At 50.2% G+C, this 24,130-nt stretch overlaps 1 protein-coding gene across 1 annotated transcript; it reads left to right on the top strand.

Moving 5' to 3' along the window:
• The first annotated feature begins 1,925 nt into the window (after positions 1-1,925).
• PSTPIP2 (proline-serine-threonine phosphatase interacting protein 2) lies at positions 1,926-24,130 on the top strand. The gene is given in 17 exon segments (XM_032097087.1): positions 1,926-1,944; positions 1,947-2,062; positions 2,064-2,147; positions 10,830-10,930; positions 12,581-12,658; positions 13,540-13,574; positions 15,047-15,153; positions 15,807-15,869; positions 16,732-16,830; positions 17,029-17,074; positions 17,455-17,534; positions 19,933-20,031; positions 20,546-20,642; positions 20,941-21,022; positions 21,699-21,733; positions 22,044-22,101; positions 22,619-24,130. Coding segments are annotated over 16 exon segments (1,176 nt in total). The 5' UTR covers positions 1,926-1,940; the 3' UTR covers positions 22,094-22,101; positions 22,619-24,130.

Genomic DNA, 24,130 nt, shown 5'->3' with positions numbered 1-24,130 from the left:
AGAGTTACCGGCAGCTGGAAACATTCTCAGTTAAGGTTATACAGGATTCTCTTGTTATTGGCCTGAGTGCTTTGAGAGAGTGAGCTCTGCAGTACTGGGCAAAAATAAACACACACTTGCAGCCCTGAGATGTCAGATACCTTTCTGGGAACAGTTAGTGCTGTGCTCCAGGAGGAGGGGCTCCTGTGCAGATCTTTGGTCTGTCACCATCTTGTTTCTTTTCCCCCGCAGCCCCAGAAGAGGTGGCAGTGGGGGCCTCACAGGTGTGAGGGAATACTGCTGTGGAACGTTTCTGCTCTGATCTGCGCAACATCACTTGTTCCTACCAGGACAGCTTTTACAACTTGTGACTGTGTTCCTGCTCAGTGATTAAACCTCAGTTAGTATTTGGTGTTGCTGTGCCATGTTTTACTTACATGCTGCTATAGTTGGAAAGCCCTGAGCTCAGAGATGTCTTAGTCCAAAATTGCATAGAGACGTGTATTTTTCTAGTAACATAAGATAAATATTCCAAGGTTCAGGTTTCTGCCCTCCTGCCGCTGTGATGCAGGAAGGTGGTAACTTCCTCATGGAAGCACCATGTGGTAAATACATCCAGTCAGGTCATCGTGAAGGTCAGTGGATGAAGGTTTTGGAGGATGGGTCATGGGTCCATGGGCTGCCCTGGACAAGAGGTGGGGCTGGGAAGCTGGGAAATGGTGAGTGCATCACAAAATCACAGTGGGTTTGGTTTGAAAGGACCTTGAAGATCATCTACATCCACCCCCTGTTGTGGGCAGGACATCTTCCTCTATCCCAGGTTACTTCAAGCCCCATCCAGCCTGGCCTTGGTCACTTCCAGGGATGGGGCAGCCACGGCTTCTCTGGGCACCCTGTGCCAGGGCCTCACCACGGTCACAGGGAAGAATCTCTTCCCAGTATCACATCTAACACTGCCCTCTCTCAGTGGGAAGCCATTCCCTCTTGTTTCGTTACTCCGTGCCCATGTCCCAAGTCCCTCTCCAGCTCTCCTAGAGCCTATTTAGGTGCTTGATGTTGTGGATCCGTGGTGAGGGTTTGTGCTCTCTCGTGTCAGGACGCTGCACAGGGTTAGTCTGCCTAAATCAGCCTCAGGTTACAATTGAGCAGATTTATTTCAGTAAGTGGAAAATGCTTTTTTTTACATCACTGGAGTGTTTTAGCTGTCCCTGTGTTCAAGCAGAGGCAGCAATGAGGGCAGTGGGTGTGATTGAGGCATTTCGGCACATAGTTTCATATCTCTGCTTTCGTATTTTCAAAGCATCACCCTGAAGTCCGTCAAGGAGTTCCTTGTGTCAGGCAATGGCCCCTAATAAACTGTGAGTGACACGGGATGTGTGTTGTGAAGGAGGGCTCTGTGCGTTCGGGAGTGGCTGCGGGGGCTCAGGCTGGAGCAAAGGAGGCTCAGGGGGGACTTTCTGGCTCTGCACAACTCCCTGACGGGAGGGAGGAGCCAGGAGGGTTTGGGCTGTGCTCCCAAGGTACAAGGTACAGGCCAGGAAACAGCCTGCAGCTGTGCCAGGAGAGGTTTAGATTGGATATTAGGAAAATGTCTTTACCTAGAGGGTTTTCCTGCCCTGGCACAGGCTTCCCAGAGCAGTGGTAAAGTCCTCATCCTTGTATTTAAGAATCCTGTGCATGTGTGGGGCATGGGTTAATGGTGGGCTTGGCAGTGCTGGGCGAATGGTTGGACTCGAGGTCTCTGGAGGTCTTTTCCAACCTAAGCAATTCTATGAGCCCATGAAACCTTCCCAAAATACTCCTGCAGCTCCGAGGCGGGCGGGCAGGGCACTGCAGGTGGCGTGGGCACGGCTGTGCAGCCGCCGGCCGAGCTGCTCCCGCTCCGCTCCGTCTTCCCTTGGGGAAGCCGCGCGGTTCAGCGGGATCGGCCCTCACGGATGGGTTTGTCCCACGGCCCGTGGATGCCGAGCTCCCTTCCCCGTCCGTAGCACCCGCCCGCCGCAGCCCGGGCCGCTCCTCGGCCCGCGGCGATCCTGGGGCGGGAGCGCCCGTGCGTGGGAGGGGACTCCGCGGGGCGGGCCGAGCCGGGCCGGGCCGGGCAGGGAGCGGCGGAGCGCGGCGGCGGCGGCAGCAGGATGAGGGAGGCGCGGTTCAGGGACCACTTCTGGGTGAGCGGAAGCACTGCGGGACCGGGGCAGCGGGGGCAGAGCCAGCCAGAGCCGAGGGGGCACAGCTGGAAGTGGAGGGATCACTGCTCTCTGGTTAGAGTTGGCTCCAAAGCCAACGATCGTGGTCGTGGGGTGACTTTGCTGACTGCTCTGGGTCGGTAAAACACTGCCGCAGGGTGCCCAGAGAAGCCGTGGTTGCCACATCCCTAGAAATGTCCAAGGCCAGGTTGGATGGGGCTTGGAGCAACCTGGAATAGTGGAAGGTGTCCCTGCCCATGGCAGGGGGTGGAATGGGATGGGCTTTAAGGTCCCTTCCAACCCACACCATTCTGGGATTCTGTGATGCCCAGCAGGCACTGCCCACCCATGCACAGAACTCCTGAGAGTTCTGGCTTTACAACCTGCTCCATGCAGCCAAAATAATCCCAGCAAGTAGCTGCTGCCTTGCTGGAGGAAGTCAGTGCCAGGTTGAAGGATTTGATAACATTAATTGGCCATCGGTGAATTACTTGGAGACACCATGGCCAAAAATGTTCTCTTGATGTGGAGCTAATCCCGGACTAGGAGCAAATCACTCGGTGTGTGCTGCTACCAGCTGCTGAGCCATGGAGGAAAACCCACGGTTCAGAGAAAACCACAATTTATTCTTTTCAGTCTGAATTATGCTTTTATAAAAGGAGAAGTGCAGGAAACCCACATATCTGCTGCAAAACTTCAGCTCTGTGGCTACTCAGTTCCTCTTGTGGTGGACCTTCATTCCAAGTACTGGCAACCAGGAAGTAAATTACCAAATTTGGTCTTTTGGGGCTGAAAACCTGCATCTGTGAATGGTGCTTGGGGTTTCCCAGATGTTGCTTGAAAGCTGCTCCCATCTTGTAGGATGTGGAAGAGAAGCACAAGCCCCAGGAAGAGCTGGCACCGGGTTTGGGGCTCCTGAGTGTTGAGGAATAAGTGCAGAACACCAGGCTCACCCAGCATCATTAGCGAGTTAACTGGCAGAGGGTTGTCAAATACGTGGAGAATAAAGCCAACTTTGCATCTGGCTGCTGCTTCCCAGCTATTTGTTGCAGAGCAGTTTTCCAAGGTGCTCCCTTTGCTTTGCAAACAGGCAGAGGGAAGGTTTTGAGGGTGGTGGCAGCATCCCCCCAGGCTGGGGGAATAACTGTGATGCCAGGAAGGCTGAATAGACAAGGTTTGTCACGCCTCAGTGACACATTGCATTGAAGAAGAGCTGCTCGCCGCAGGGCTGACTTCAGCTTCTTCTGTCTAGTTTGTTCCTCTCCAGCTGTGGTGTGGTGCTTTTTGAAGGAGGATCCTGGAGGAGGGGACTCAGTAGGAGAAAACACCAGCACAGGAGCAGCCTCCAGCTCCCAGGGCAAGGTGGATATGGGGCATTGCGTGGGGCGCTCACTCTTGCCTGACCCCTTTTACTGCAAATACGGTTATTTCCTGAACAATCCCTGGTTCTTGCTGAGCCCCAAAACACTTGGTGCTGCCAGGGATTTTTCCTGGTTTTTGTTCTTTCTGAAGCCTTCATGCTCCAAGCCCCCTGACCGAGGAAATGTGCCTGGGGCAGGCAGCTGGGGTGGAGGTTGGACTGGATGGGAACATGATGGATGTGACTCAGTGGAGAGACTGAGGCCCCTCTGCGGTCATTGGGCCCATGGAAAAGGCAGGTACCACCCCAAGCAGCTGCCACACCACGTACTGGTGACTGTGCATCAGCTGTGAGGGCTGGGGAGGAGGAGGGGAGTAAGGGCAGGAAGCAAAAAACAAATCAAGATGAGGTGTGGAGGGCTGCACATCCAGCTTCTGCCTGCTGCTGAGTGCTGTGAGTGGGTATGCACTTCCTCCTGCAATTTTCCTCTTAAATGGCTTTGCGTAAGGCAAAAATAGAAGAAGTCTTTGCCAAAGCAAGTGATTTCTTAGAATCAAAGAAGCATAGAGCAGTTTGGGTTGGGAAAGACCTTACAAACCATCTAGTCCACCACCCTACTATAGTCAGGGACACCTTCCACTAGACCAGGGTGCTCCAAGCCCCGTCCAACCTGGCCTGGAACACTTTCAGGGATGGCATAGCCACAGCTTGTGTGGGTAACCTGTGCCAGTGTTTTAACACCCTCATCAAAAACAATCCAAACAATTCCTTCCTTATATTTAATATGAATCTCCCCTCTTTTAGTTTAAAACCATCATTCCTTGTCCTATCATTACAAAGAGCTTGGTGAGGCACAACTTTCATCTTCTGTAGGTTCTTCACCTATCAGATAAGGTGAGATCAAGAGAACCATTGCTGCATGATTCTGGGCAGGTGGCAGAGGCTGCCACACATTGTTCTTCAGTGGTGATGCTGGCTCAGCTTCAGGTCTGCTGGTCCAACAAAATGTCCACGTCTTTTTTTTTGCCCCAAATTAACTCATCATCCCACTCTACCTGCAGAATCCCTCAGTACTGGGAAAAATGTATGTTATTCTGGTGGGGGCAAATTTCTCAGTGGTTAGGACAGCCTGATGAGAAGGAGGAGACTTTGGGAGTGCTCCAGGGGAGATATGCTCCAATTGACAAGACAGAGTCTAAAAAATGTCCAGGCCCTCAAAACCTAGGCCAGTTTTGGTTTTGAATCCTCCAGCTTTGAAATGTGGCTGGTTGTGAGTGATAACCTCCAAATTTCTTTGTGTGGATAGGATGATAAGGGTGAGGGTGGTGAGACCTTGGCACAGGTTTCCCGGAGAAGCTGTGGCTGCCCCTGGATCCCTGGAAGTGTCCAAGGCCAGGTTGGACAGGGCTTGGAGCAACCTGGGATAGTGGAAGGTGTCCCTGCCCATGGCAGGGGGTGGGACTGGATGAGGTTTAAGGTCTGTTTCAACCCAAACCAGTTGATAATTCTGTGATTGTATGCTAAGCTGCAGCCCACCCTTTGCTCTGTCAGGGTAGCAGGGCTGTGCTTCTAGCCTCACCTGGGGACTGATTTAGTTTTAAACCCCACCAGTTCTGGTTCCTTCAGTGGGTGCTGTGTCTGTTCCTGCACTGGCTCCTGTTCCCTGCTGGAGCTGATGGTGTGATATTCCTGATGTGCTCTGTCGGGAAAGCACGGGGCTACTTGGCTCTCTGCGCTGAAGTTTGCTCTTGGGTCTCAACACAAGATGATAAATTTTCTTAAATAAAGAGGTTTGCTCTCTGGCACCCCACTGCAGCTCCTGCTTGCTCAGGGACTGAAGTCCGGACATGCCTGAAGCCGAACATTTTTTGCCCGGCATGCTCCAGCTCCCATGTCACTCCCTCCCACCAGCTGTGTGTCCTGCCTGCCTGTGAGAGAGCTGTGCAAAACCAGAAATACCCCAAAGCTTGTGTTTGTTTGTCTTTGCCCTGCCTGTAGTGATTGCCACAAGTTGGGCAAGCATGACGCTTTGTTTTCATTTGTTTTTGCAATCCGCTCTTCTTTCACTATGTGAGGTCTTCTCTTTCACTTTTTTTCACTTTCTTTCTACATGCCTTGTTCTCCACAAGCTGATTCTTGCACGTATTTCGGATAACCCAACAGCCTTGGGTCTCATCACTGCACTTTGGTGCTGTAAAACCATATGGTAAAAATAGAAATGACAGTAATGCTAAGAACCGTTCTAATTCTGATCTGTGGGTCAACAGGTTGCAACTTGAAGAGTGGAATTTTGGTCATTTGGTTTTAATGAGACAATGCTCTGCTCCCTGCAGTGTATTTAGAGATGCTGCTAAAACAACCCATGGCTGGGGAGGACGCAGCCCTGGGTTCTTGGGTTTATTCCCTGGCTGCTGACTGATGATGTGATGCTGGATGTTTTACTTCCCCTTTCCCCTGCTTGTCCTTCTCTAAACGGGGACTGGCTTGGTGAAACTTAGCAGTGTTGTGAAATCCCCAGGTCATTGTTTCAAAGGAACAAGGTAGGGTTTGTGGGAAGAAGAGGTCGTTGCGTCAAGGCAGGATGGTCCATTGCTTTTGGCTTCTCTGGGACAAGCAGGGAAAGTGTTGGCGTAGGGGGAGGAAACTTCAAATGGAAAATTACTAATCAAAAAGCTGCTTTTTGCAGGAATACTGATCCAAGGTGGGTGGATTTGCAGTGAGGCCTTCTCCTCCCTGCAATGAGTTTTGTCTGTCCTGTTGTACCCTCCTGGTTACGGGGTGGGGAGGAACTGCAACCTTGTGCAGGCTCTCCTCACTCTACTCCCTGCAGGCACCAGCATAAGCACTTCTCTTTGTCTCAGCAACTTCTGCAGGATACTGAGCGATTCTGAGGCTGCACCCTGAGCGAGGACAGCACAGCCAGTTACAGTTGCACAGTGTTTCTGACTACTAAAATAGTCACCGGCTTCTGGTGCCTTTCTCTAAGCACACAAGGCTGAGGAAACGTACTGAGAGCTTGGAATAAATATAGATCTTTCAAGAGATGGTTCATGAACAAGTGCAGTGCCCCAAACCGTTCAGTTTGGGAAGGTTGGGACAGACTGGTGGAGGGCAAAAAGGTTCTGCAAGGGCATCTGGGCAGGCTGGATCCATGGGCTGAGGCTGGTGGTGTGAGGGGCAATGAGAACGAGTGCCAGATCTTGCACTTGGGCCACACCAAGCCCTGCGACTCCAGGCTGGGGCAGAGGGGCTGGAAAGTGTCAGGAAAAGCCCTGGGGGTGCTGGTGCCAGCAGCTGGACATGAGCCCAGGGATGCCCAGGTGGGCAAGAGGCCAGTGGCCCCTGGGCTGTCCCAGCCAGGGTGTGGCCACAGCCCCAGGGCAGGGCCCGTCCCCTGTGCTGGCACTGCTGAGGCACCTCCAGTGCTGGGGACAGCTCTGGGCCCCTCAGGACAAGAGAGACATGGAGGGGCTGGAGTGTGTCCAGGGAAGGGAACGGAGCTGGGAAGGGGCTGGAGCCCCAGGAGCGGCTGAGGGAGCTGGGAAAGGGGCTCAGGCTGGAGCAAAGGAGGCTCAGGGGGGACCTTGTGGCTCTGCACAAGTCCCTGACAGGAGGGGACAGCCGGGGGGGTCGGGCTCTGCTCGCAGGGAACAGGGACAGGAGGAGAGGGAATGGCCTCAGGTTGAGTCAGGTGAGGTTTAGACTGGATTTTAGGGAAAATTCCTTCATGGAAAGGATTATTAATCCTAGGAACAGGCTGTCCAGGGCAGTGTTTGAGTCCCTATCCCTGGAAGGATTTAAAAGCTGTGTGGATGGGGCACTTGGGGACATGGGTTGGACAGTGGTGGGCTGGGCAGTGCTGGGGAGTGACTGGACTCAATGGTCTTGGATGGCTTTTCCAACTTAAACATTTCTGTGTTTCTATGTTTCTCCAATGCCATTTGCTTCATAGGGTGTGTGTCTGCAGGGGTTTTCCGTGTAAAGTGGGGCAGAAGATGGAAACACCAAGGTCAGCAGCTTGCTGTGACTCAGACAGGATCATGACGTGCTTTCATATCCCCACCAGTGCATTTTAGCCCCTCTTTTGGCTGAAGATGTAACCAAATCCCAAAACATCACAAGCAGCACGCAAATTCCTTCTCCTTACTGAGTCCATTGGGTGCAAATCCAGGCAGCAGATCAGGAAGGGGGGTGCATGTCCTGCAGGCTCGGGAAACATCAGGTGCTGCTTTGTCACCTTGAAATCATCCGTTTGCAGTTTCCATGGGCTGTCCTCTAAATAGCACATGGGCTCAGAGCTCTGCCCAGCAGGGAGGGCCAGGACAGATGTCTGCTGGAGAGTGGCAGGAGAGGCCCTCGTGCTCTGTTTGGGCAGGGCTTGGTGCAACTCCCCTGATGCAGCGGGGTCTCCTGCAACATGCATTAGACAGCGAGGCCTGTGGAAAGAAATAGGGAGCAATTCTTGATAGAAGTTTCAGAGATCTTTATTCTCCAGGCACATGGCCGGGGGACTGCTGAAGAATTGAGCAATCACCAGACAAGCAGGGTCCTCCCTGGGCAGGGGAACACAAAATAAGCAATGGGGAACAGGATTAGGGCACATGTGACCAGGGAGCAGGGAGACCCCATGCCTAGGCCATGCCTCTACCCCAGGGTCCCCTCTCCCAGGACCCCATGGCAGGCGGGGAGGAACCCCAACACTCCCCGTCCTTCATACCTGTCTTTGGGTTAGTTTATTACATTTTTAAATCTTCTTCTCTGTTCCCATGGCTCTGTGCTTGCTGTGTGGCACTTCCATTGCTGTCACCAGCCCTGCCTTTGCAGTCACAGAATCCCAGAGTGGTTTGGGTTGAAAGGGACCCTCATGACCATCCCATTCCACCCCCTGCCATGGGCAGGACACCTTCCACTGTCCCATGTTGCTCCAAGCCCTGTCCAACCTGGCCTTGGACACTTCCAGGGATCCAGGGGCAGCCACAGCTGCTCTGGGCACCCTGTGCCAGGGCCTGCCCACCCTCACAGACAGCAATTCCTTCCCAATATCCCATCCAGCCCTGCCCTCTGGCACTGGGAAGCCATTCCCTGTGTCCTGTCCCTCCGTGCCTTGTCCCAAGTTCCTCTCCAGCTCTCCTGGAGCCTCTTTAGGCCCCGCCAGGGGCTCTGAGGTCTCCTGGGAGCCTTCTCCAGGCTGAACACCCCCAGTCATGCTGGTCCTTTTGACTCTTCCTTTGCCAAACCTGCTCAGAAGGGTGCTGCAAAGGCTGATTTCACACTATACAGCCCTGCCCAGCTCTGTTTGGGACCAGAGTTCCTCCCATGGAAGCCTCTCACAGGGGGATTTAAAAGCCATGTCGATGTGGCACTTGAGGACACGGGTTAGTGGTGGCCGTGGCAGTGCCAGGGAATGTTTGGACTTGATTGTGTTAGAGGGCTTTTCCAACCTAAATGATTTTATGGTTCTGTGTTTCATGTAACACCTTGCACCCTGGGGTCTGGTCCAGCCTTGGGTGCTTAGGAAACACACATGTGCTGGAATTAAATCCTTCTGCTGTAGGAGGAAGAGTGATAAAACAAGGAGCTTAATGCACATTATTGGTGGATACTCCCAGTTTTCCCCTTGACCTGTCTGCCTGGCACAGAGAGCCCAAGAGTCCCGGGCAGCAGAGCAGGATGCAGGAGCCTTTGGGTGCCCCTGGACATGCAATGATGGGGCTCTGACCCTCCCTCCTGCCTGGGCTTGCAGTGACCAGCAGTTGTGCTCTGCATCCATTTTGTTTCCTTTGAAACGGGGGATAGGAATTCAAGTTAGGCTGTTCATTTTGCAAATGTAATGAAGACTGACTTCAGTGCAGTGTTTCCTTTTCACAGACCTGATTAGTGAAGATGTAGAGCAACCTGAGAGCTGGTTGTTATCAGTACTAACCTCATTTTGGAGAGACATTTGCTCTTTGTAAAGGAAGTTTGGTTTCTGCTTAAGTCCTGCTCCACAGTCCGGTCTTCTGTGCATCCCACAGACACAGCAAAGCTGATCTGGAATCCCTGTGGATTTCCTGTCAGTCCCACTCCATCAGATCTCCCCTTCACTTCTTGCTTTCTGGTCACTGGCAGTCAAGTACTTGAATAGGGAATTCCTCTTAATTAAATCCTTCCTTTATTGCAAATACCAGCCCTGTTCTCCTCATTTATTGCACCAGGAATAAGCTCTTGAGAAATCCCCTCTTCTGCTGCCCGCACTTTAATGCCAGATCTCTGCATACTCTCATCCTGGCTTTGAACCACGTCCTGAACCTCTCCATCCTGCCACTATTCCTCTTCAGGTTTCTCGATAACCTTCTGTGGCTTTTGTTTCCTGTTGCTGAGCTTCATACCTGCTCCTACTACTGCTCCCTTTCTGCAGCCTCTTCCCCTATATTTCTCCCTGTGTTTCTTTCCCTGGAGGTGTTCAAAAGGCACGTGGATGTGGCACTAGTCTTTGTTCCAGAAGACAACAGGTGGAACCTTCTGCTTGGCTTGCTGCTTCTGCTTCAGGTTCTGTCCAGACTGGGAGAGTTCATGGTCTTTGCACTATCAAAGCACTTAGGAACCCTGCCCTTAGCCTGGGGTGGTAAATTCCCAACAGTCATAGGGCAAAAGTCCATTTTTTGTCCTAAGGTGCTTCAATGCATGGGAATGGGGAAAGAATGGGGTAGAGTAAGTCAGCCTACATCATTGCTGCAACTATCTTTTTCTTTTCTTCTGTTTTTCTTATTTCTTTTTCTTTTTTTTTCTTTTTTTTTCTTTTTCTTCTTCTTTTTCTTCTTCTTCTTTTTCTTCTTCTTCTTTTCTTCTTCTTTTTCTTCTTCTTCTTCTTCTTCTTCTTCTTCTTTTCATCTTCTTCTTCTTTTTCTTCTTTTTCTTCTTTTTCTTCTTTTTCTTCTTTTTCTTTTTCTTTGTCTTCTTCGTCTTCTTCTTCATCATCTTCTTCTTCTTTTTCTTCTTCTGCTTCTTCTTCTTCTTCTTCTTCTTCTTCTTCTTCTTCTTCATGCATCAATGCAATATATGTTTTTAGGAATAATTTGCAAGAAAACACTGACCCTTCAGAAGTCTATAGCAAGTGTGAATGGCATAGGTGTACCTTGTTTCAAATTGCCACCATTGCTCTTATTCTGAAGTCTCTCCCATCCCTAAAAGAAAAGATTTTATTTCCTGAAGAGGCACTTGCATGCTTGCTCCCACTGAGCCATGGCCTGTGCAAATGCCTCAGGAGGTGGCAGTGGCCCTGGATTGCACTGACAAGGACATGACTCCTGTTCCTGTGTTTTCAGAGCACGGATCTGACCAGCACAGTTGGCTACGACAGCATCATTCAGCATCTGAATGATGGCAGGAAGAACTGCAAAGAGTTTGAAGACTTCCTGAAGGAAAGGTAGGGAGCTGCCTCTGGCAGCAGGTTGGGTTGAGCCTGGAAGTGATGCTGTGGCACTGCTCCTTCTCCTGGTATTCCCAGTTTGATTTCTGCCATGTGTAACTGTCCACTATGTTAAAATGCTGTCCCATGAAGTTCACCTTGCTGCTCACCTTGCAGAAGATCAGGTTGGAAGATCTTGGCCTAGGAGAGGCACGGCTTTGTCCTGACTTTGTCTTTGTACGTTATGAACGCCCCACAGATTCAGTGTTAAAAAGTGGTAGGGTTAGGTACTGCTGTTATTAATCAGAGGAGATGACCTAAGCAGAGGTTCTGTGGCTACAGAAACAGCTGAGAGGATCTGGCCATGTATTTTGCCTTTATGGTTCACCTGGTTAGCAGTGGCTAAATGTGAAGAGCATTGTAGAACACTGTACATTGAATCAATGTCATGTCGGCAGCGACAACTGGAGAAAACCAACCTCTGACTGCATGACTTGGTACAGAGCAGCCTGGAACAAACATAATGGGCATGAACAGGAGGAGAACTGCACTTAGAGGTGCCTAATGCACCGACATCTGTTCAGGCTGTAATCCCATGTTCCAGAAGAACTTGGGCCTTCCAATGAGGAAGTGGACCCTGAGAACCACGTCTCGCTCATCCATGACAATGCAGAGTGCCAAAAGCCTCCTTCACACCCTGTGTCCTCTTCATTCTTGAAGGAGGTGTAGGTTGCCACTGAAGTGTCTAGCCAGGAGGAGATCAGAGGCTGGACCTGGGTTTGCCGCTCCCTGGACTTGGCCCAGTTGTCCAGCATGGCTGTTACACAGTCCCAGCTATGGAGAATGTGCCTGCTGGATGTTTTGTCTCAAACAAAGTTCATGGGAATGCTGTTAGGTAGGAAAAAAAAAAAATTGATCTGTAATATGTATTTTTTTTCAAATTCCCTATTAGCTTCTGGAGTTTTTAGAGTTAAGGTAGGTGAATTTCACTGCCAAACTCCAGAAATCAACCACCCAGGGGTCTGCCTCTGTGTTAGAAGTTAAGGCATTTTAGAAAGTTACTTGTTTTATTCAGTAGACATTCTAATGGCAGCCTCTAGCAGTACTTGTTCCTTTCCACTGGCCGCAGACAGCTAGGGTTGCCCACATGGAGAGAACTACACTTGACCAAGCAAGTCCAGCCCTGGTTGTCTGTAGTGATTTCAAAGCGGCTGCAGAGAACTGGTTGTTCTTACACTGCAACACATGGGCTCTCTTTTCCTCCTTCTTTTCTTCCAAGAGGGGGAGGTAATGTAGTCTCTCAAGGGTGTTATTTATGTCACCTCACAAGATTTGGTCTCTTCTTCAGGTGCTCTTCCTAAGGATTAGTGCCAGGTACAGAGAGTACTTACTACCACACATTGACAGAGGGCAGTTAGGTGGGATATTGGGAGGGAATTCTTCCCTGTGATGGTGGGCAGGCCCTGGCACAGGATTCCCAGAGAAGCTGTGGCTGTCCCATCCCAGGAAGCATCCAAGGCCAGGTTGGAGGGGGCTTGGGAGCACCCTGGGATAGTGGAAGATGTCCCTGCCCATGGCACAGGATGGAATTGGATGAGCTTTGAGGTCCCTTCCAACCCAAACCAGTTGATAATTTGTGACTCTATAATTTCTCTCTTTTCTCAACAGGGCAATTATAGAAGAAAAGTATGGCAAGGAGCTCATTAACTTGTCAAAGAAGAAGCCCTGTGGGCAGACAGAGCTGAAGTAAGTTCACAGTCTCCTGTGTTTATGGGTCTTTCTGGAGCAACCAAGGAGGAAGAGAAGGAAGGAAGCTGTGGGAGACAAAACAGAATTGAAATGTGATTGGGGTGTTCAGAAGATGAGCTGAAATAGTTCTCATGAATGAACAATGCCCCGCTGGGTTCTGCTTTTCTTTGAGTTGGACCCCACCAAGTTCCCACCAGCCACAGATTAACCAAAGCACTGTAGACGCTCGGGGGTGTGGGCTGGTGGGTCAGCAGAAAGCTGAGGATCATGAGACCTTGGGTTAGCTCTAGACAGATTTTGTGCCAGAGGGAAGTACAGGTACTTCCTTGACTCAAACCTGGTGGACCTTCAGAGTCCAGAATGCTGTGGCCACTCCATTTCCCAAGTGACTCTTGGCGCCTTCTGCTTCCTCTTTTGTTTCTGTGCTTTATACAAGCCCAGACTGATGTTCCCTGGTCATTTACTTACAGTTTTATATTGAGGTGTCACATAAAATGTTTCTGACATCTTTACTGTGCAATATTAATAGGGAGAATAGCTCCATACTTTTCCAACCACTGGCAAATGCACCACGTTGAAATCGTTCATCTGTTCCAAATGATGGTTTTAGGAGGTTGCCTGAAACATTTGTCATGAAACTTTGAATTTTTAATAGCATCCAGTGTTCAGAAAAATATAAAGTATATCTCAAACCAAGTGAACTGTGTTATACCTGCTGAGAGGGGGAAAAAGCTGGAGGTGCTAAGAGGGTAAATAAATGTGCTTTGAGGTACTTTGGTCAGTGTTGAGTGAGCTCTGTTTTGGGAGAGGTGCTCTGCTGATGCCTGTGCCTGACTGTGCTTTCCCACCCTTTTTAATGCCCTGCCCATGTTTTTCAGTACACTGAAGAGATCCCTTGATGTTTTCAAGCAACGTAAGTAATTCTTTGTGTTTGCCAGGACACTTGGCAGCGCCAAAGCCTGAAGGCAACTGCTTGGGAAGAAAATAACAGGGAAATCTCTAAAGCTGTGCAGTGCTGAGGACAGGCATAGGCTGTACTGCTGGCCTGGCTCATCCCAGCGTGTGGGGTTTGGGACAAAGTGAGCCAGGTCACAGGTGGGACAGGAGACACACAGGGAATCATTTTGGGGATCTCTTGGGCTTTCAGATCCAGGTGCAGCTCAGAGGTCATCTTTATGTTGCACATAGGAAGCTGTGCATGGGAAGCTCATCTGGAGTTTGTTAGGCTTGTCCTCTTCACAAACATACAGTAACTCACACCTCAGACCTGGGGACAGCTCTGGGTCCCTCAGGACAAGAGAGACATTGAGGGGCTGGAGCGTGTCCAGGGAAGGGAACGGAGCTGGGAAGGGGCTGGAGCCCCAGGAGCGGCTGAGGGAGCTGGGAAAGGGGCTCAGGCTGGAGCAAAGGAGGCTCAGGGGGGACCTTGTGGCTCTGCACAAGTCCCTGACAGGAGGGGGCAGCCGGGGGGGTCGGGCTCTGCTCGCAGGGAACAGGGACAGGAGGAGAGGGAACGGCCTCAGGCTGGGCCAGGGGAGGTTTAGGTTGGATATTAGGGAAATTTTTTCATAAAAAGGGTTGTCCAGCCCTGTCCCAGCTGCCCAGGGCGGTGTTGGAGTCCCCATCCCTGAAGGGGTTTAAAAGCCGTGTGGATGTGGCACGTGGGGACATGGGTCAGTGGTGGCCTTGGCAGTGCTGGGGGAATGGTTGAACTTGAGGATCTTAAGAGGGCTTTTCCAACCTAAATGATTGTGTGATTCTAACTGGAGCATGTAAAAGATAGTGCTTTGGCTGCCACGCATTGTCATGTGTCACATCCTGCCAGGGTACCATCAGACAGCGCCTCGAGGGTGAGAATCTGCTATCCTGTGCCCAGTCCACCCCCTGCCCGATACAGGTTTCTTTGCTGCCCCTGTGGACCTCCCTAACAAGGCTCTGCCCTCACCACTGCTGACTGTTGACAGCTGTGTGTTTGGAGCAGCTTTGGGGGTTGAATCATGAGCTGCCATTTGGCTCCACTCCCATGGTGAGCTTGCTGGGGTGGTGTTTCACGGTGTGGCCTCTCACTTTCAGCAAGAGCAGCTTGAGATTGTTTTAGCCTTCATTTTTCTGTGCTCCAAGTTGGTGCCTGCTGTCCTGGGGCAGTGCAATGTGTTGAAACATGCCTAGATTTATCTGCATAAGGGGGAGAATTTTCTCAAACTGGGGGGCAGGTCCCAGCAGGATTGATCCTTACATTGGCAAGCACTGCTTGGAGGCTGCTTCAAACAAGTTGCTGCTTTTTCATGTTTCTGAGACTGGATGTGTGATGTGTTGTAAGCTGACATGAGAAACAGTCTCTTTAGGAATATACATACAGATACTGAATTTATTTTCTTTTTGCAGAGATAGACAATGTGGGACAAGGTCACATCCAGCTGGCACAAACCCTTCGGGAGGAAGCAAAGAAGATGGAGGACTTCAGGGAAAAGCAAAAGCTGCATCGGAAAAAGGTCAGGCACTGTGGGAAGATGTGCCTTCCTGCAGGGTGCTGATCCTGCCCCAGCAAGGGGCTGATCTCGGTGCTGTCTCATGCCTTGCCCCAGCCCCCACCACATCCCCGCTGCTGGGAAGTGCTGAGTTCCTTCCTCTGTGTAGTAACTGTGTTTGACTGTGTAGTAACCTCCAACTTCCTTCTTCTCACTTCCACGTCTTCTTCGTGTGCTTTTTGGGGTCAGCCGCAGCACTGGAATGTTTTTAAAGCATTTGTTTATAGTGCTGTATGATCTCCATAGGGGCTGCTAAAACAGCCAAGCCTTTTAACTTCCTCTGGCTTGAGATTCCTTTGTCTGGAAAACCAGGGGAAACTGCTAGAGCCAGGGACTGGCTTGTACCTAGCAGAGGGGAGTGGGCTTCCCAGTTTTGCCGGAGTCTATGGAGGTGATACAGTACTATATATTGCTAGGATTTAGTTTGTAGAGCTCCTTTGCATACACAATTCAAGGCTTAGGCAGAAGCATAAAAGATGAGTTTTGTGAAGATGCTTCGTGTTAATGGAGGTCCTTAAACACATCTCAGTGTGGCTCTTCCTCTTCTAAACCACACGGTGTGTCCTGGAGCTTTGATGGTCAGTGATGTGCTGACCCCAGGTCTGTTGTCTTCACAGATCGAGCTGATAATGGAGGCAATTCACAAAAACAGGAATCTGCAGTACAAGAAGACCATGGAGGTAAACTGAATCTGGGGCTGTTTCTTGCCATGTGGGTTAATGCTGCTCACACAAACACACACACACACACAGAGTGCTGGGACAGGCTTAAATGAGAAGGGTTTCCTCTTCTGCTGTGACTCAATGCTGTGTCTGTGCGAGTGGTGTGCAGGCTGTGCTCAGGAACATGCCAAGGACAAGGCCAGTGATAGCATTGCAGGGTTGGATACAGATGATTTGGAATCAGAGAATTATCTGGGTTGGAAAAGGCCTCTAAGATGCTTGAGTCCAACCATTTGCCCAGCACTGCAAAGCCCACCACTAACCCATCTCCCCAGGTGCCGCATCCCACACCTGTTTTGAACACTTCCATGGATGGTGACTACACCACTGCCCTGGGCAGCCTGTTCGAGGGCATGAAAACCCTGTCTTTGAAGAAGTTTTTCTGAATATCTACTCTAAACCTCCTCTGATGCAACTGGAGGCCATTTCCTCTTACCCTGTCCCTTGCACCCTGGGAGCAGAGCCTGACACCCTCCTGGCTGCCCCCTCCTGTCAGGGAGTTGTGGAAAGACAGAAGGTCCCCCCTGAGCCTCCTTTTCTCCAGGCTGAGCCCCACCAGCTCCCTCAGCTGCTTCTCATCAAACTTGTGCTCCTGCCTGTTACCCAGCCCTTCTCTGGACATGTTCATGGACTTGATTGCCACTAGCTTTTCACTGCAATCCAAGAGCAGCCTGCCTTGCAAGGCTTTTCCCAAGCTGCAGGGCACCTTTTGTGCCACTCCCTGCTCTGCAGGCAGCCTGTTCCCTCTCAGGCTGAGCTTTTCCCCAAGGCCTCCCCCTGAGGTGTGTCTGCATCTCGCTGTTCCCGGTGTCTATCCTAGGCCAAGCGTCTGTACGAGCAGCGGTGCCGGGACAAGGATGAGGCAGAGCAGGCTGTGCACCGCAACGCCAACCTGGTCACACAGAAGCAGCAGGAGAAGGTACAGGAAGTGGGTGGCCGGGGGGTAGGGGGAAAGGGATGTCTTTCCTTGCAGCTCTCCTGCCCCACAGCTCTTCTCCTAGCTCTGGGTTTTGGGGTGAGGTGAGGTGGCTGGTGATGTTCCCCAGTGGGGCTGCAGTGCCATTGGTGATGCACCCAGGCTCTGCTTCACCTTCCTTCTCTCTCCCGTTATTGGCAGCTGTTCCTGAAGCTGGCTCAGACGAAATCAGCACTGGAGGACACTGGTGAGTGTGGAAATACCATGCTGGGAGGGCAAGGGAAGTGTTTCCAGGGGCAGTGGGTTGTGAAGCTGTGGAGTGGCTTGTGGGGGAGCTCCAGCCCTTTGGTCGGACACGGCTCCTCAAAAACACCTGCCCAAGGTATTGGCAGTGGGCAACCTCCCTGGAGAAGCCTGCATGGCCCCACCAAGGCCGTGTCCTTCTGCTTTACCTCTCATCTCCCAGCCTTTTACCTTCTAGTGAAGGGATTTTTTTATTGAATGTTAATCATGGAATTACAGAATCATAAAATGACTTGGGTTGGAAGGGACCTTAAAGGTCATATTGTTCCAACCCCGCTGCCCTGGGCAGAGACACCTTCAGCTGAAATGTGATTTGTCTCACAGACAGGAGTTACCAGCAGAGTGTGACCACACTGGAGAAGATCCGGGAAGAGTGGCAGAACGAGCACATCAAAGCTTGTGAGGTAAATGCCCCTAAACACCTCCACAAGCGTGGTCCTCTGGGTTTGCAATACTGGCTGCAGGCCTCAGGGACAGTGCAGATTTGTCTTCTGAGTATTCCCCTGGCAGTGAAGCAGCAGGATGTATTGCAGCTAACCCTGGGTGTCTGTCTCAAGCTTGGCTTCTGGATTCAAGGCCCCACTGCTTCAAGGTTTCCACTATTTTTTTATTATTTTTATTTTCCACCACCTTTTAAAATTGGCAGAGTCAAGGTAGTGACATTTTTGCCCATTACCTGCGTGCATGTTTGGTGTGGCTGTCATCTTGAATAGCTGTGGTCACCTCTGGATACTCAGTGTCTCCAGGCCAGTACATCCTAGAGCCTCAACAACAACTAGAAGAGTCTGTCTGAAACTCTGGAAGACTTTAGATGACTTCTCAGCAGAGGCTGGTGGTGGTGGGGGATGCAGGTGAAGCCATCTCCACATGCAAGCTGTGCCAGGAGTTGTTCAGCTTGTGTCTCACAGACTGTGCAGTAGTGTGGGAAACCCTCTAAGTGGGTGTATCAGCCTGAAGCAGACTGCCTCACAGAGAAGTGGTCCAGCAGGGATTTCTAGCACATGCTGGGGAATTCCAGACTGGTAGCGAGAGGGCTGAGCAGCTGCTCTGCTGCTGGCCTGTGATCTGTGACTTGGGGATGGAGGGATTGCGAAGATTGAGATTTTATCCCAGATCTGCTTCAGGCTTGCAACCAGCTTTCCCATTCCCAGCTGTGCTGATCCCTTTCCAAGTTACCTCTCATCAGGCTGCTATTCTACTGTTCCCTTTTGAACTGGAATTTGCTGTCTGGTGTGTGTGGGTGTCTCTGTGCTGGTGTACTTTTGGTGTCTTCTCTGGAAGTCTCTAGGATGGAGACACAGTTTAGTGGTGGGTTGGCAGTGCTGGCTTAGTGGTGGGACTCGATGCTCTTAGACAGTTTTTCCAACCCTAACGATTCTGTGGTGGGGAGTGGAAAGCAGCAGTTTCACTTTTGCAGGTGGATCACATGGAGGTTTTCCTCTCCATGTGTTGAAAAGGTCATAAGCGGTAGCAAGTGTGTATGTTCATGGAAATATATAAAAGCATGTGAAACTGAGGTGTACCAGACAGCAGATTTCAAAAGGGTTTAAACCTGCTTGGAAAAGGGTTGGGCTGGAAAGAGCAAGAAGACCAACCAGTCAATTCACCTCTGTTTGAACCTGAGCCAGCAGTGTGCCCTGGTGGCCAAGAAGGCCAATGGCACCTGGCCTGGATCAGAAATAGCGGGACCAGGGAGGTCATTCTTCCCCTGTGCTCGGCACTGGTGAGGCCACACCTCGAGTGCTGTGTCCAGTTCTTGGCCCCTCAGTTCAGGAAGGACGTGGAGATGCTCAAACGTGTCCAAAGGAGGGCAACAGGGCTGGTGAGGGGCTTGGAACACAAACCCTGTGAGGAACGCCTGAGGGAGCTGGGGTTCTTTAGCCTGGAGAAAAGGAGACTCAGAGGTGACCTTATCACTTTCTACAACTCCCTGAAAGGTGGTTGTAGTCAGGTGGGGCTTGGTCTCTTTTTCCAAGCAGCAACTGACAGAACAAGAGGACACAGCCTTAAGCTGCACCAGGGGAAATTTAGGTTGGATGTTAGGAAGAAGTTTTTTACTGAAAGAGTGATAAAGTTCTGGAATCATCTGCCTGGGAGGTGGTGGAGTCACCATCCCTGGATGTGTTTAAAAAAAGATTGGATGTGGCCCTCAGTGCCATGGTTTAGTTGAGCTGGTGTTAGGGCATGGGTTGGACTCAGTGGTCTTGAAGGTCTCTTCCAACCTGGTGATGCTGTGATTCTGTGATTCTGTGTTTTCATACATCCCCAGTGCTTTTTATATTGCTCCATAACTGGAACATGGAAATGTTAAAAAAAAAAAGTACATGTGGCACCTGGGGAAATGTGTTAGTGGTGGCCTTGGCAGTGCAGGGGTAACAGTGGGATTCGATGATCTTAGAGGGCTTTTCCAACCTAAATGATTCTGTGACACAAGGGTACCTGTGTAAGGGAAGTGAGCTGGGACCACAGGAGCACAGGGTACCTTGGGAACCTGTACTGCCTTTAGGAAGCTGAGTTGGTCTCCCCAGAGGTAGCAATGTGCAGGGTGGTCCCCTCCACATCAGTCCTGCAGATTTTCAAGCTTAGCACTCACCTTTGAATTACCTGGTTGCATAGAGGGATCATTGCTCCTCGGGATGAACCAGAGAACTCATGGCTTCCTTGTTTCCTGCAGAAGACCGACACCAACTGCTCTAGGCAGTTATCTTTGTTGTGACACGTGGGGGTGAGAAGCAATCAGGACAAAAGAGATTTGCCCTCGTTTTAAGGATGTTTTGGACAGTTTTGTCTGTGTCGTTTCAGTTCTTTGAGACTCAGGAGTGTGAGCGGATCAACTATTTCCGTAATGCCCTCTGGCTCCACGTCAACCAGCTCTCCCTGGGCTGTGTCCAGAATGATGAGGTACCTCAACTGAAAATCTTAATTTTTCTGCATGGGAGGCAAAGTCAAATTTGTTTTCCTGGGCACCTAAGCTGTGTTCTGTCCAAGTTGGGCTGCGGCCCTTGACTGACCGCAGATACCAGCATGAGCGGGCAAGCAGAAGGATTGGCCAAAACTGTTGCAAATGGGGTTTCCTCTGGGATTCCCACATTTTTTGAGGGTGGTGAGGCCGTGGCACTCGGTGCCCAGAGAAGCTGTGGTTGCCCCATCCCTAGAAATGTCCAAGGCCAAGTTGGACGTGGCTTGGAGCAACCTGGGACAGTGGATGGTGTCCCTGCCCATGGCAGGGGGTGGAATGGGATGGGCTTTAAGGTTCCTTTCCAACCCAAACCATTCTGGGATTCTGTGCTTCCTGTGACACTGAAGCTTGTGTGCTGCGTGAGTACTGGCCTTTCACTGTGTGTGGGAAGCAATTGGGAAAAAACCTTATTTTTTGACCTGATGTATAGAAATGCATTTTATTTCCCTTTTGCAGAAATATGAGGAAATCCGCAAGAGTTTAGAAATGTGCAGCATTGAGAAGGATGTTGATTTTTTCATAAATTTACGCAAAACTGGAAGTTTGGCTCCAGGTAAGAGCTTAGTAGAATCTGACAAAGTAGTGCTACTGCTCTGTACTCCTCATGGAGCCGGCTGCTCTGGTCAGCATCTTTTTGTGTGCAGAAAACACTCATTTTGCATTTCATTCATTGCCATGCAGCACTAGTCTCTGTCACTTTTGACAGCCCCTGGAGATAATAGTCCTGTTTTTTTAGTTTCCTGATCAGGTGTTTTCTCAGAGAGGGGAAAGACTTAGCAGCTGAATGTTGGTATAAAAAGTATTTTATGTCTATAAGAGGCCTGTACTTTACTGCTGTCAACTTTTCCTAGCTCCTGTTGTTTATGAAAACTACTATAATGCCCAGAGAAATGTGACTCCAGTGAGAAGTCCAGCTCCTGTACCTATATCAAGGTAAGGAGTGTAACATGTACAACTGCAATTGTTACTGCAAATGATGCTCGCTCCCCCAAAACAGGCATATTTTGTTCCTTTCAGTCTATTGGAAGCTTGCCTTGAGGGTATTAGAGAAAAATATTTGCTTGCATGGCTCTTGGTGTGATCTGTCTGTCTGAGGGGAGTTAAAAGCATTTGTGGGTGGAGGGAGGAACTGCAGAGCCGGATTCAGTCTTGTGGGACAGAAGCTGGGCAGGGAGGACATGGTGAAGGGTTTTTCTGCCGGGGGCAAGATGATGACTGGGGCCGAGGCTCATGCTAAGGATGAGTTGCCATTTTGGCTGCCACACTGGGAGAGGAGTCATGTTCAATTACGGCTTCCTGATGTCTCACTCTGGGCAAAGGCATGTACAAAGATGCACCCTGAGGCTCACTCATGAATTTTTCCTTGAGTTAGTGCTTTCTGGTTATTTTTTCCTCTCCCCCTCTGTATCAGGTTCAGTTCTCATGTTTGCCAAGCGGGGTGTGGGTGATGAGCCCACCATGACTTGCTTTGTCAGGTCTCCATAAAGCCCAGGCTGGCCAAACCTCTTGCCCTCCCACCAGCCCTGCGAGGGCAGCTGGGGGTGCAGAACCAGGGCAAAGGGAGTCCCTTAGCCATGCAGATCCTCAGCTCTGTGTTTCCTTCTTGCAGGAGGGGACCCCTGCCCACCCCGACCAGCGCACCAGGTGAGTTACTGCTTTGTGGGCTTTCTGGCCCCACAGAGGAACTCTCTCTTCAGCCCTTGCCCAAAGTCCCTTTCCAGCTCTCTTGAACCCCCTTTAGGCACTGGAAGGAGCTCTGAGGTCTCCCTGGACCCTTCTCTTCTCCAAGTGAACACCCCCAGCTCTCTCACCCTGACTTGAGCCTCATTCACTCTTGCATTCCATCCCTTTAACATGGATGGCCAGTGTGTGGTGCTTCTGTTCCATTTAAAGTCATGTAATGAGCACTTTTCATGGGAAACCTGAAGGGTTTTTTTTGTGCTCTGTGTTTCAGGGGAGCCTGATTATGCCACAGTTGATGGCTACAGCTTGGTACATTTCTAACAGTCACAGTAAGTACCCACTTTTGATGAAGAAACGGGGCATAAAAGAAAGAGGGTGAGGAATTTTTTACCTGGGCAGATAGTAAAATGACAAGGGGGAATGGTTTTATACTAAAAGAGGGTAGATGTAGATTAGCTAGCAGGGAGAAATTCTTCCCTGTGAGGGTGGTGAGGCCCTGGCACAGGCTGCCCAGAGAAGCTGTGACTGCCCCATCCCTGAAAGTGTTCTAGGCCAGGTTGGATGGGGCTTGGAGCAACCTGGGATAGTGGAAGGTGTCCCTGACCGTGGCAGGGGGCTTAGAATTAGATGGTCCTGAAGGTCCATTCCAACCCCAACCATTTTGTGATTCTGTAAGAAAGGATTTAAAATGAGATGAAACTACACAGAAGAGGGACAGTGGAGAAAGAAAGGTCATTGGTTAAGGGATGACATTTTGAGGTGACTGGAAGTGATGCTCCTGTCAGCCCTCCCATCACTTATCTGAGCTGGAGCTGTGGTTTAGACACTGTTGATCCTGTTCTCTAGGTTTTCCAGAAGGCAGAAGACACTGTTGGTCTGACCAGCATGGCAGAGGTGGTGTTTCCAGTTATTTCCAGACACACAGAGCTGAAGTTCTTCTGCTTTTAAAGAGAATATTTGAGGACTCCAGTATTTATTTTTACATTCAGAAAGTGCTTACTAAAATCTGTGCCTTTGATCAGCAAACTCCTTGGATGGATCTTCACACTCAGAGGAAGAAAAGGACCAGATCATCAGGGGTGATCTGTGTCAGAAGAAGTTTTTTATTTGAAGTGCTTCTAAAGTGCAGCCATCTAGAAAGGCTGGAGCCTCCCACTCTGTAGATAATTAAGAGGTTGTATGTGCCGAGAGCAGTGCTGCATGATGCTTTGGGCACACTGGCTTGTGTTCAGGGTATGTACATCCCTCTCAGATCTCAGGTTTTGTGTGTTCCTAAAGTCTTTTGCCTGTTTCTTAAGTCTTTCATTAGTGGGGATTAAACTTGTCATTTAGATCAAATTTTACTCGTATCTCTCAGAAATCTTACTTAGAGGGGCACCATCCGTTGCACTGCATGTCTGGCTTAGCTGTAGGTGTGCTCCAGGCTTAAGCGCTGACACTCGAAGCTGATTTGCATCTACCCAGGGAGGGGCTGTACCACATCCAACCTGCTGGGAGGTCCCAGGAAGGATCTGAAGGAATTAGTTCAACTCTTCCAACCACCTCTGCCATGAGGCTCTTGTGAGCTTTTAGGTTCATCAGGTTGTCCCTGGTAAGCTTTGGAGACTAGGGCTTGGAGCAACGTGGTCTAGTGGAAGGTGTCCCTGCCCATAGCAGCAGGGAGTTGGAACTAGGTGTCCTTTAAGATCCCTCCCAACCCAAACCGTCCTGGGATTCTCTGATTCCATGATTTAATTAACTTCTGTGATTCTCTAAACTTTGGACTTGTTCTGGCTATGCACCACTGGAAACAAACTTACCTACTGCTGGAGCCGTGAAACTTGTTTTCTGAGCAGATCTCCTGAAAGTTTCTGCCCTTGTTGGTACCATATATATATATAGATATGATTATGGCTTTGATTCAGAAGCTTACGTGCTTCAGGGCTGCTGGTCTCTCTGATGTCCCTGTGTGCAGTGCTGCTTCACTGCTCCTCACTGCCTTATGACACTGCACACAGGGACACAGGACATGGGGATAAACACACAGTTTACTTGTCTAAACCTGGTGCCAGGTCACTAACCTGGAGCAACAGGATTTGCTGTTTTTATGATGTTTTTCAAGTTGCATCTGCATGGCTTCAATATGTGCCTTAGCCCATCAGTCCTAGGGGCTTTTACTGTATTTATTTGTGTGGGGAAGATGACAGCGAGCTCTAAAATCTGCCCTGCTGCCTCACAGTGAGTTGTGTGAAGTGCACATGCCAAGCAATTGACTATCCTATTCTATTTCTGAAAGACCAAGAACACAAATACTCTTCTGAAGGAGCCTGCTGTAGTCTTAGTTCTATAAATATATATATTAAAAAATAAGTTTTGAGT

This window comes from Corvus moneduloides, chromosome Z (assembly GCF_009650955.1).
Source record: "Corvus moneduloides isolate bCorMon1 chromosome Z, bCorMon1.pri, whole genome shotgun sequence".
Lineage (NCBI taxonomy): Eukaryota > Metazoa > Chordata > Aves > Passeriformes > Corvidae > Corvus > Corvus moneduloides.
The sequence above is the reverse complement of the archived record's forward strand: the minus strand, read 5'-3'. Positions and strand labels throughout refer to the sequence as shown.